The 13677-nt window shown below is 41.9% G+C and overlaps 1 protein-coding gene across 3 annotated transcripts in view; it reads right to left on the bottom strand.

The window, feature by feature from the left end:
- The window catches only part of rtn3 (reticulon 3), a 29525-nt gene that overhangs the window by 5427 nt on the left and 10421 nt on the right, over positions 1-13677 (bottom strand). For 2 of the 3 annotated variants that reach the window (XM_085151270.1, XM_085151280.1), the window contains 2 exons: positions 1230-1437; positions 122-260 (listed from right to left, as the gene is read on the bottom strand). In XM_085151270.1, the coding sequence (XP_085007396.1) occupies positions 122-260; positions 1230-1437 (347 nt within the window). Of the gene's footprint in view, positions 1-121; positions 261-1229; positions 1438-7552; positions 9992-13677 lie in introns of all 3 variants that reach the window. The other variant, XM_085151260.1, reaches the window with a different exon arrangement.

Genomic DNA, 13677 nt, shown 5'->3' with positions numbered 1-13677 from the left:
GTGACCTGGTTTGACGTTAACATTGCACCAACAAAGCAACGGCTGCAGCAGGCGAGCAGGGAGAGATCAGCTGGTGGAAGAGGAAACCGCCACCGACTGACACAAGCTCAGAGATGCTCACCTTTAGGGAGTCCACGAGGTCTTCAACCAAGAAAAGGTGGCTCATCTGCTTCAGAGCTCGGTTGATGTAGGTCAGACTTGCATCCACGTGTTTGCGGAAAGTCTCTGGAGCGATGCTGACGTCCTTATCTATCAGTGCTCTGTGGAGGGACGGAGGAAAAGAGGCTGAGCACAAACAAAGGATAAAACCAGTCGCATTAAAACACTCACATAAAATAAAACAAAGACAAATAAAAAAAACAAAAACACGCCTTTCTAATATTTAAATCCAACATATTCCAAAGTTTGGGAGCCACGACTGAAAAAGCTCGTTCTCCTCTAAGTTTCAGTCGAGTTTGTGGGACAACCAAAAGCAGCTGGTCGGCTGATCCAGGGACCTGCGAGGAACGTAAGGCCGAAATTCCTCAGAAAGGTGTGGAGGAGAACGACCGTTTAGATGTTTATAAACCAACGTTAATTCTGTGATAAACTGAAGAGAGGACAGGTGAGATATGTTCATGCCTGTGTGAGAGACGAGCAGCAGCTGAGGACGTGAGACGGCTGTTTGGCTGATGCAGCATAAAGTGCATCGCAATAGTCTGGATCGAGATAAAGGCATGTATGTTCACTCCAGGTCATGCCTTGATCAACATTTACATTACAGCTTCATTTAAGGCCTAAATGTAAATGTTTCCCACTGAAGGCTGTTGCTCTAAAAAAAACAACTTCTAATATGAACAAAATATAAATCAGCACAATTGGTTTGATTTCACCAAATGAAACATTTTCAGCAGCCTGCACTAACAGCAGCCAATCAGAAAGCACCTACAGCTGCACCGACTTTCTATTCAAGTTGGAGGTGGGAATCAGACAATCCACATGACAGCAGATCATCACAATAACCCCCTTTGATAGGACTGGGTTGGGGTAGGGGAGCATTACATCATCATATATTGAAATGTATCACTTCTTTTAAATTGTGATTTATGTCTTCAAGATTAAACTTTATTCAGTAAAACAGATAAAAACAAAGTTTTTGCTGTCCAGCACACCAACACTGCCTGACTGGGTCGTGGTGGCAGCAATTAACTGTGACAAGCAGAAAAATCTCCCATCTGCGGCCATCTTACTTGAACGGGTGTCCCTCGTTGGACTTCTGCACAGCCTGGACCACAGACTTGTAGATGCGGAAGGTGATGGTGACGCAGAGCAGAGCCAGCAGCAGGTAGGAGACCACGCTGATGATGCTGAAGGCTGCGAGCGACAGCAGCATCAGCAAGGACAGGCCGAACGCCACGCCCGACTTCTTGGGGTCTCGCCAGTGAATCAGATCCTTAGCTGCAGAGAGAAGACGGGACTAATGTGAACATTTCCAAACATACATTTGACTCCAGCCCTAAACTCCTGCAAACTACAGCTTTAATCCACCTTTAACCCTGACAGGAGTCTCCGCAGTCCCATTCGCATATCTATTTTTAAATCCCGGTAGATTTGCAACCAAATAAGCGAGAGCAATATTTTTGTTCTTTGCATGTGAAAACATTTCCTGAATTTAACCAGGTGGTGCCTTTGCAAAACTCGCATAAAATGCGCAACAACAAAAACATAATCCAGAAACACGCTTTGCTGATCTGTCAGCTGTTCATAGTGCTTCCCATGTTGGAATAAACGCCATCGCATCGTCAGCAGGAGCTATCGCATGTCCGCCATTATCTGCGAAAACCGTTTTTCCCTCCTGCAGGGCCACTGGTGCTACTGGAAGTCGTTCCTGGGACACTTGGATCTTAAACTGCACTGTTGGAAATGATTAATTTTCATGCATAAGCTGTTTTTTTTTTTGCAAATTGTGCTCAATAAGATCCATTTTCATTTTTGCTGGAGTTTATAAAAATGAGTCTGATACCAAAAAATCTGCAGAGGTTTCAGCCTGAAACAGTTTCACACTGTAAAACTGATTTTTGCTGAAGGCGTAATAACAAATAAAAGTACTGATAAGGGAGCCACAGGATCAATTTGAAACTCCCACGCGGCCTCATTTTCGAGTTATCGCATTCACAAACGTGGGTGTCAACACCGCCCGACCGCTGCACTTTTCACAGCTGAGGGGTAAAAAGTATCGGTCCATTTATAGCAGTAGGAGTGTTGTTTCAGGGACCAAAGGTAACGCGGCCTCTCTGTTACAGGACCTAAACATAAAAACATCCCAGCTCCCACAGAGAGACAACAGGAGGGTGGTCTGGTAAACACAGCTCAGAGGATTCAGACAGCAAGTCAGACCTGCTCTGGTTCTCTTTGTAGACCAGTCAGTTATCTACAAAGAGACGGTCGTCTTCAGGCACTCGCAGCACATTAGCTGTGACTCGCTGATTTCAGGGGAAAATGAAACCATTTTCCTTCAAGATCTGATAAAAACAGTGTTCACCATCAGTCTCCTCAGGCATCTGCAGCCCACAGTAACTGAATAACTTCAGACGCACGTTTCATGTTTGTATGCACGTGCAGACGTAACAGCCACAGTTACATAACGGCGGGATGGGTTGGCACACTGGAAACTGACTTCCTTACAGTGTGTTGGGAAAAAAGGGGGCAGTTAAAAAAGCCTTCTGCGGTGGAGAAACCACATGGGCTTATGCCACGGGGACAGTTCAAGCCTCAGTGCTCCAGCAGCTTTAATTGGAGCAACTGTTATATAGGCCTCTCTCACTCGCTCACACAAGCAATGAAAAGCAGCTACACATCGTTTTGTTTTAAACGGGACACCAACCAGACACTTGCAACAGCAGCGTTACCCTCAGCCAACTAGCAGACTCGCCCAGGGTATCACGTTCAAAATCCTACGTCACCTTGCTCTTGAGTTCATGAGATTTTCAGAAAGCTCGACCTCTGACGTTCAAGTCGAGGACAATGAGACCCAAAGATGTCAGACTTTTAGTAGATGCACCTATCTGAAGCCCTGCATCGCGAGACTTTAGAGTATTAGAGATCTAGACTTTTATTACTGATATGATGCGATTAGTCCGTCTACAGCAGACAAACAGTATCTAAAACCTGTGGCAGCTGACATGCAGAGCTGCAGCCATCACCTCACATTATATGGACAATAGACTGGAGTGGGGATGGAGCAGCACGCTGGAGATGCTGGGACACTTGTTGGAGCAACAAGCAGCGATCTCTGCAACTCTGCTCTCACCTGAAGTGAGGAGAAGTGATCTCTATACTCTTACAGAGGCTGATGGAGAACACACAGCAAAAGCTCTGAAGCCACTGCAGGCAGCCGGCTGCTTTGCACTACAGCATTTGAATATGAATGCCAAACATTTCCTTCCAGTACCAATAGAAATATGTTAACTTCTCTGGTGAGTTTGATATTATTTTGTAAATAAATGCATTCTTAAATAGGATTTTTCATCTTTCAGCAGCAAGAGACTGGTGGTGACAGAGCTGAGGAAACTGTGCATGATGCTTCTCCAATTAAGAGGTCAAATGACTCTGCATTAATGGTGCTCCTTGGGCCAGCTTTCTCACCACAACCCACAGCATCACAGGAAACGCCAACTCAGCAGGCAAAGGAAGAAGTGAACAGTTACAACCGAGTTAAAGCTGTTTCATCGATCTGGAGGAGCGACCATGCAGGGAGTATCCTCCTTTGGCTCGCTGAGCAAAGCAGCATCTTTGCATCCCTGGTGGGGCTGTTCGATATAACGATATATTTTGGATATAAAAACGTCTATCGTTTCATTTTACGCTATCATTTGTTTCATGGTGTCGCAAAATAAACTGTTTACTGCAATATTTTCTCATGGTTCTGATGGTCACTGTAGTGTACTTTAATTTCTCTCTTTCTCTTATATTTAAGATATCCGGACAAACAAGCGCCTGTTTTTATGTCGTGAGCCGTCTGCTTCTCTTCATCTGAAGCAACAACGATTGTAAACCCAGCGTGTGGCTCTGCCGTCCGCTTGTTTATTTTCCACATAAACCTTTCACAATAGAGCTGAAGATCCTGTTGAGATTTTTCAAAATAAGAGATTCACAGGATTTACAAAAAATGTAAATGTTTGTGATATCGATATATAGATATATATATATATCGATATATAGATATATATATATATCGATATATAGATATATATATATCGATATATAGATATATATATATCGATATATAGATATATATATCGATATATAGATATATATATATAAAAATATATATATATAAAAATATATATATAAAAAAATATATATATAAAAAAAAATATATATATATATATATATATATATATATATATATATATATATATATATATATATATATATATATATATAAAAATATAAGAGCAAGGTGTAGACGGACTAATCTCATTGTCGTGACGATAAATGTCTTCAATCGGGATATGAGGTCATATCGCAAAGCCCTAATCTCTGGGACCAGTTTAATTCTGAACCATTTTTGTTTTCCAGCTACTAGTGACATTTTACTGGGAACTGCCTGAATCCACAACATGTAGACCAGCTTCTCTTCTCGCAGAGAAATCCCCTGTCTCTTCATCCCTGCCCTCACACACAGGAGTTTTTTGCACCAACAAAGAGATACAACGGGGAAAAAAAGACATGTAGATATATATAAATAGATAAGTTTCTTCAAATGCAGCCACATTATCTTCCATTAGCCCATGAACTGCCCACCTGTCTGTGTTGCAGTCAGGTTGTTTGTTATATACAGAGGTGTGACACGACACTATAGATTCAATATGAATCTTGTAATATTAATTCAATACTTCAATGGGAACATGAGCAGAAAAACCTGCCTCAGCTAACAAACAATCACCAGTCTCATCGCCCATCGGCACAACTTTATTGTCGTGCACGACAGAACACACCAGCGCAATTATGAACGACTGCTCAGTGTCGAACGCAGTAAACCAACGCTCACACAAGGTGTCCCATCATAACAAAGACACTGTATAATTCATGGAGTGCATTCACCTTCAGTAAGACTAAACAGCACATCGGGACAATGAGGATGCTGGGCGTCAGCGATTATATTACTCTTACTGATTTAAGCACCTCTACCTCGAATGCATCTTTAATAACATCCACATGAGTTCAAACACACACGTTGCTTTTGGCATTTAACACTTAATTTTCATTCTAAATAAGTTGAGTTAGCAAAAAGCGAGGAACACCTTTGCTCTACTTCTCAGCAACATTCAGACACAAGCTTCAAATTTCAGGACCATTGGAAAGTTTGCTGGAACAGATGAATCCATTTAAAGTGGTCCGTCACTCAGCATTCACTCAATTCTGCTAAATTTAAGAGGAAACAAAGTGAAATGGGTTCATTTCCATCTAAGATAAGACTTTATTAATCCCTCGGGTGGGTTCCTCTGGGAAATTCGGTAATCTGCTTGTAACTAAACGGTTTATGCTCATCTTTTTTTATGTACATTGGTGTTAGGCACATTAAAAGGATCTATATCCATGTACAGAAGATATTTTGGGTTTGTATGAGGATCAGGGCAGCAGCTATTGATTATTTTAGTGATGGATTAATCTATTAATTATTCCATTGATTGAAGTAATCTGATAAGAGATACTCTTGTCTTAATAATGAGCAATAATAAATATTTAAAAGAGAAAAAAAAAGGTTTGCGAATTGGTTTCCAAAATTCCCATCAGCATGACATCAGATACACACAGTGACACAAACCCAGCCAAGAATATCCCACTTAATAACCTTGCAGAGCAGCACTAAAATAGCACAAGCTCGTGGGGGGAGGGGGCAGCAAAACAGAGCTTCATTTCAAAGCTCATTAATAATACAGTTTGCAAACATTTACAAAAATGTCCACTGAGAGCAGAGAGCGAGGCTCATAGTAGCTTTAAAGTCACACTAACGTTTCTTTACGTGTCTGGCTGCACACTCTGCTGGGTTTCTAATTTCAAGAACACCAGCACAGACACAGCAGTGTGTGTGTGTGTGTGTGTGTGTGTGTGTGTGTGTGTGGACATATAATATCTTCCCATCTGGCATCTGGTGACCACCTCATGAACAGTACAGACTGTCTATCAGAATCAGGCCGTTTTAAAACAGCTCTCTGTTTTGAGTGCAGACAGTTACCCAGATTCCTTCAATGGCACACTGTAGATCAGGAATCACCAAAACCGAAAGGTAACCTTTACACTGACTATGTGCACCATGCCTCACCATCACACCATAGTCTTTATCAATGTGACACTAGGGACTGACTGTACTGCAAGACTTTGAAGCCAAAGCATGGCCACCACATTTTAAGTAGCTCAAACTCCAGTGACTCTGTAAACAAACTGGATTCTACAACAGAGCTCGAGCCTGTAAATGGTTTGGAACGACAACAACAACACAACCCCCCAAAAACAAAAAAATCCAGCTAAAAACGTAAATATAAAAAAATGATTTTTCCCCTTCAAAGTTTGTTAGGACAAAAAGAAGATAATAGATGAACATGCTTGTACTCAGTATGGATTGATGAGTGTCGAGTATTAACGAGTGCCTGGATAATCTGTGCTAACAATCAGATATGTAGCTAGCCTGCAGGTTTTAGATATCACCCTGGGTAAACACACCTAAATCACGTGATTAGTTCATTACCAGGCCTCTGGAGAACTTCAGGACATGTTGAGAAGGTAATTTATCCATTTAAATCAGCTGTGATGGATCAAGGACACATCTAAAACCTGCAGGGACACCGGCCCTTGTGGACTGGGATTGGGGACCCCTGTTGTAGAGTCTACCTTACGATATAAAGCACCTTGAGACGACTGTTGCTGTGATTTGCTGCTGTATAAATAAAACTGACTTCATTACACTTCTCAGTAATTCTTAGATGCCACTGATCTCTGACAACCAACTCAGCTCAAGTAAAGGATGGCTTGGCTGTAAACACCAACTACTCCTTTTCACTCCAAGCACAATCATATAGACAGAAATTTCATTCAGCTGCAAAATCCACTGTTGTGTTGAACATGATATCAGTGGCTTGCTAAGTTTAAAACCCCCAACACTGTCTGTATTGCTTTTGAGGTTTTCCACTTACAAAAAAGAAAAGAAAAGAAAATCTCAGCCTTTTTATCTTAGACTGTGCAGTGTGTCACGTCCTGTGACATGTAGCTGACACTTATCACCCAGAATCAATTTTCTCCTCGCTGTAAGAAGCTTGGCATGATCTGGTTTTTTTTTTTTAGTTATTTACGTTCTCTTAATATAAATCTTTGCTTCTGGGTGATAAGTTTCAGCTACGTGTCACAGGACATGACACACTGCACAGTCCAAGATAAGAAGGCTGAGAGGGCCAAAAAGCTGACGATAAACAACAACAGGAACCCTTTTGCTACACCGGCAGTTTTAAGTTGCTCCAGCTAAGGAGCGTGCGTGAGGTTAGAAGGCTTGCTGCCCAGAAGAAAGAGATGTTACCTGATAAGTGGGTTAGTATTGCTGTCAAGACATGCTCAGCAAGATGATAGGCCTCGGCCACCAATTCATCGATAGCTTCTACCTCTTTGGAATATTTGCTGTCATAAGCACGGACGTGCTGGGAACATGGAGGATTCGTTACTGATGCTAAGGAAGACTGCTGTACAGATGCAGCGCTGAGGTCAGTTTGGTCTCGGGCTGAAGCCTTGGTATGGGTTTTCACCGCCTCCTCCTCCTGACTGCTGCAAAGCTCTTTGAGAGCACTGATAGTTAGTTGCTCTTGTTCAAGATCCATCACCACGGTTGGCGGTAACTGGGACGGATGCAAACTGGTTTTGTTGAGCTCGCTCTTTCCGTGAACACCTTGATGCGCGCTGTCGGGATATTCTTCATCTTGCCTCGATTTGAGACATTCCCGCATGAATTCCACAAAACTGTCTGTAGGTTCGGAAATGGAGCTCTCATTCTGTGCACCATCTTCAACAACGTAATTGCTCATTTTCTGATCGGACTCTTGCTCACTGAAGCTCCTTTGTGCCTCGCTTTGGAAAGAGGAGTAAGGATTTGGGGGATAGTCTTGTAGACATGGCTGATCAGCTTGCTCTGGGGAAGCTTCATCTTTCAGTGAAGCGATATCACCCAAGCTTCGCCTGTCCTCGGTAACATCGGTTTGTGCAGAGCATGCATTCGGCGTATCAGGGTCAGTTGGGGAAGGATCGGAAAGAAACCGCTCCTTAGCATTGCTCAGCTCTTTATGGTCAATGTCGTCCAAGGGAGAAGGTGCATCATAATCATAATCAAATGATTGTCTGTCATATATATCGTCCTGCATAAAGGTGGTTTTAGAAAGAGGAACAGTCTCTATGAAAGTCTCTTTTGTGGGCATATTACCCTTTTCATACAATTTGGGCAGTGTGTGCTCCTGAGCTTCGTCTGACCACTCATCATCATTGTCTGGAAAGTCCACTTCTGCATTTGTGAGTGTGAACTGGGAAGGTTCTTCATTCATTTTACTTGGAGGAATCTGTGATTTATCAGCTTGTGCTTGGGAGATGCCCGATGCAGTGTCCCTTGGAGCAGGGAGTTTGGGTAGGGTCTCCGACTTGGCTGCAGATTCCCGATTGTCTATTTCTGGAGAAGTTGCAATGATGTTGCGTTTGGGAGAGTACTCGGCATCAGAATCCACAGGTGAGGATGGAGGCGAGTAGCCTTCCATGAACTCAGTTTCCAGGGGACGCTTTTTAGGTAGTTCAGTTTTAGTGTCTTCAGGTTGTGAATGTGAGGTTTCTGGACTCTCGCTGGCTGGAGGATTTTCAATTTCATAATCCACATCTTCTGCTTCAGGTTCCATTTCCATCTCCTCCTCACTGTAATTTGGTTCATCCGTCTCAATAACATTGATTGTAGGAACCTGCATTAATTTCCTCTCCAACTTTGGTGGTGGAGTCTCCTTTTCTGCAGGAGGAACATTCGAAGATGCAGGTGTAGCGGTGGGATCTTTCGAAAGTTGTGGCTCAAAAGATGTATGGGGGGCAGAAGCAGGAGCACCCGCCTCGTCTTCAATAACAGTGTCATCCGACTCTCCTGAGCTGTCTGCTTCACTTGGCTCTGGGTCGCGGGTCAGGGAGGCCTTCTCTTCATCTGAAGCATTCTGCTTTGCCTCTGGACATGGAGTGCCAAAGCCTGCAGGAGGTGATGCAATCACCGAGTCAAGATTTGAAGGAGGCTGGTCATCCGATTTGTCCTGCTGATCCCACATGTATGCTGTTGGCAAAAAGTTAAAATCAAACTCCTCCTCAACGTTTGGTTGCTTCCTTGCATTATCAAAGTCATCTTTCACTGAGGGAGCTTCCACGGGAGAATCCATAAAAGCATCAGGGACACTCGTAAAGGAAGTAGGTATAACAACCCGAGTCCCCTTATCCTTTGATTCAACACTGTTGGTGCCTTCAGTTAAATCTACAGAAGTTAAGTCTGGTACAGGTGGCAAATGAGCCTTCATCCACTCTTCTGTTTCTTCAAACTCGTTTACTTGTCTCAAATCTCCAAGAACCTCAAAGGGGGATCCTGGTGATTCCTGCTCAGAAGAACCTCCCATCTTCTGAATAGTTGGTGTAATTTTTTCATTTGGAGACATCCGATTCTCAATAGGGGATTTTGAGCTGTCAGTAGGAGACTTCTCATGGTGGCGGTCCCTGAAAAGAGAGAAACCTCCATCGCTTCTAAAATCAGATTGCTGCTTCTTGGCAGCGAGAGCCTCCAGGGCCTTTATTCGCTCAGAAACAGGGGATGTCTTTATTGGTGAATCCGGCAGTGCGTCCGGTGGTCCTGCTTCACTTCCATAATTACCAAGGGAAAATGAACCAGGTTTGGAAGGAAAGCGAAGAGATGTCGCTACACCTTCGCAGGACTTGTCAGATCCCAAAACCACTCTTTTGTCTGGAATGTCGTGTATGGGGAATGACAGCCAAGAGGGAAAAAGGAGGTGAGGTCATAAAAGTCACACACTAAACACACGTGCAGTTTAATATCGTTCAGCAAGGCCTTAATGCGACAGCCCAAGCATTCATGCACTGCATCATGGAAATGTATGGCATATTGATACTATGGATGACATCCAAGCTTTTCCATGCTGCTCATTAGTTTAACGAGTACTTAGTATGGAAATGGAATTATCAGCATGATCAAAAAAGGCAACAGAAGAAAATAAAAATGTAACCAGTACATCAGATAAATCACCATGTGTGGACATGGTGATGATGCATGTTCACTGCAGTGTGTATAACAAATGCGACTTGTTTCACACTTGCAGACTTTAGCACAATTTCTTTTTGAACAATATACATTTGCTTGTGTACCTTGAAAACGCTGATTTGGTAGCAGTTCCACTGAGATATAATCTGCTAAAGATAGTCATTGTTGCCATTTCCAAACTCGAGCCCTGATTTCATCTCAATTAATCTGTGGTTGTGTCCAAGGGTATACAAGAGATTTCTCCCGTCATTTACAACTGAAACCCCACTCTGATTTCTCTCAGACACATAAACACACACACACACAAAATATAATTTGTTTTGCTAATACTAGCCACTCCATACGACGCAACAGTGACTAACGTTACCTTTACTTAGAGCGCAGAATTAAAAAGCTAAAGTAACAGGGGATGAGCACAACCTGACGACGCAGTCTTTGACTTCAACAGATCACCTTTGTTTTCACTTCCAAAACCAGGCATAACAATACGCCTAGCTAACAAGCTATATAGCACTTACCTTTCAAAAAAACAAAACAAAACTGCATTCTTTCAAAAACAACAAGTGAGTTCACCTCAAACAGTCAAGCACTGGAAGTAAGAAGAAGCAATCAAACCACCACTCAAAAGCTGTTTTTCCCTACTATGGAAACTCAGGAAACTAGGAACATGGCAGCATTAATATTTGTATAGGAATTGGGGGCAAAAAAACCCAAAAAAACTTAAATAAGGCAAAGCTGGTTTAAAATTCAGATTTGTTCAGCTTCTTTACCTCTTATGTGGATGAACACTGTTAAACAATGGGCTAAATATTAAATATTAATTGTTTGACAGAGGTACAGGTGGCTCAAGTCAATAGAAGACGAAGAACCCCAAACAAACTAGGGCTGTTCGATATAACGATATGTATCGGATGACGATATGAAAACATTTATCATTTATTTCGTGGTGTCGCAAAAGAAACTGTTTACGGCAATATTTTTTCATCGTTTTGATGGTCACTGTAGGATTTCTTAAAGTTCTCGCGTTCTCTTCCATTTAATATAACCACACTGCGGACAGACAAGCGACTGTTTTTACGTGTTGTCGTTAGCAACAATGACGGTAAAACCATCGCGTGACTCCGCTGTCCGCTTGTTTATTTTCCACGTAAACCTTTCACAATAAAGCTGAAGATCCTGTTGAGATTTTTCAAAATAAACCGAATCACGTGAAATAGTATGCAGAGTGTTTACGGAGAAGCTAAAAAAATCCGCCAGGTGCAAAAAAATAAACCTTAGAGTCAAACGTTAGAACAGGCTTTTCCTCGCAGCACGCCGTGTACTCAAAGAAAATTGCGGCCATTTCAACTTGTGTAACACTCGACGCTCAGCTGGAAACACTTTACCCAAGTTAAGTTGCCCAAGATTCGCAGAATTTACAGAAAATGTAATTTTTTTGTGATATATATCGTTGTCGGGACGATTAATGTCTTATATCAGGATATGAGATTTTGGTCATATTGCACAGCCCTAAAACAAACAAAAAAACACTACCAGGAAACACTGGTTACATCCCTTAACCCAGGCTCTGAGTACAGAACCAACTGTGAACCATGAAAGACGTCCTGGGCGTGACTCCTATGACTGGGACTAGAGCTGGGCGATAGAACGATAACGATATGTATTGCAAAAGAACTTTTTCTCGATAGAAAAGTTAAACTATTGCGATAAGCCTCATCTCTCTTGTCCTCTTAAAAAAAAAAAAGAAGAAGAAGAAAAAAAAAAGAACAGCCAATCCAAATTAAGTAGTGCAGAGCCGAACCAATCACAGCTGCAGCGTCACGTCACGTGACTTGTTACATACAGCACAAGTGCCAAGCCGCACATGTGTATTTGTTTTGGGAAGCAGCCAGCTGCCGTGCCGCCCGGGTAATGGAGGAAATGAGTGTGCCGACTAGAGAAAAATCAACCGAGAGCGTGACCGAAGGTTACCGAAGAGAAAACCGATGATGGTTCCAATGCCGCAGAGATTGTCGAATGGAAGAGCCAAAGAAGTTGCGTAGTGTGAAGGTATTTCTGATATTTCAAGTCTGACAAAAACAGAGTAGCGCGCACTGTAAATTGTGCCGAAAGCAAGTCTGGAAATACAATAAAGCGGTGCATGCTCAATCTCTGACTGGAAGCGCTAATTCGTCATTCGGCTTTTGTCAGACTAAAGTAACTGTTAAAACTGTTTGAAAAGCTAAGCTATACAACAAGGAGAGATTGAGAATTTCTCAGTTTATTTGATATTGACAAAAGTTAGTCAATTTTGTCTGTTCTTCTGTAAAACAAACTAAGATTTATTTTTAGAATTAATATTTTGTTTCTAAGTGGAATTGACAATTTAGTCTGTTTTGTTTGTTCTATTTTGAAACTTAAACGCTTTAGCGGCTGCCTTTTGTGTAGTTTGCAATATTTGCCTTTATTTATCTGAAACAGTCTCATGTTCCTTAAGTACATCTACCCTGTTGAACCTATTATGGGAAATAAATATTTAAATCAAAACAAGCTGCTGATTATTTCACATTTTACTTGTGAGCAACGGCACATTTAAATCTTACAAATATAGTTATTTGCCTTATATCGTGATATATATCGTTATCACCTGAAATGAAAAAACATATCGTGATATGAAAAAATCTTATATCGCCCAGCTCTAGCTGGGACATATCCAAGAAGTGCAGGCAGAAACACTTTACACTGGCAGCCCAATTACTAATACTCATCACTAAAGGTGATTAAAGTTAAACAGTGAACTTATAGGAAAAGTTCAGAACAGACTTTTATAATGAATTCAAGCCTTCATTACAACTTTTAACATAAATTTCATTTATAAAAGCAAGAAGAAAAAAAACAGAGTCATAATTGCCTTTTAGTTGTCGAGTGATTTTCTACATAATTAACACTGGCTGGTCGTTAGCTCGCGATTATGTAACGTGCTTATACAAATATGTGAAGAGTTAGATAATACTGTTGCCCTTGAGCAGTAAATTGGGCCACTGAAGCACTTTCTATTCTCTTTGAGTGTTGAAGGCTTTCTCACTGCGGCTGCAGTAACCCTGTGCCCTCGGCAATCCTCCAGGCTACAAAGATGAGTCATTTTCAGTCCCCGTGGTGACAAGTACCTGGCACATATTTTAAGAAATGAACATCAGCCCAGTATAACCAGTGCACAGCAACATCCAAATTCTCATGACCAAGGCTTTACTTTGTAATTTGATATTGATCAGTCTTTTCAATTTACTCCAAACATTTTCTTCTACTTTTTGGGGGGCTGTCAGCACCTACCCCTCCCTGCTCTCTGTATAAGAGTTTACCAGCCATACTCAGCTGACTGCTCCACTGTGTCT

This window comes from Neolamprologus multifasciatus, chromosome 3 (genome assembly GCF_963576455.1).
Source record: "Neolamprologus multifasciatus chromosome 3, fNeoMul1.2, whole genome shotgun sequence".
In the NCBI taxonomy this organism is placed as follows: domain Eukaryota; kingdom Metazoa; phylum Chordata; class Actinopteri; order Cichliformes; family Cichlidae; genus Neolamprologus; species Neolamprologus multifasciatus.
The sequence above is the reverse complement of the archived record's forward strand: the minus strand, read 5'-3'. Positions and strand labels throughout refer to the sequence as shown.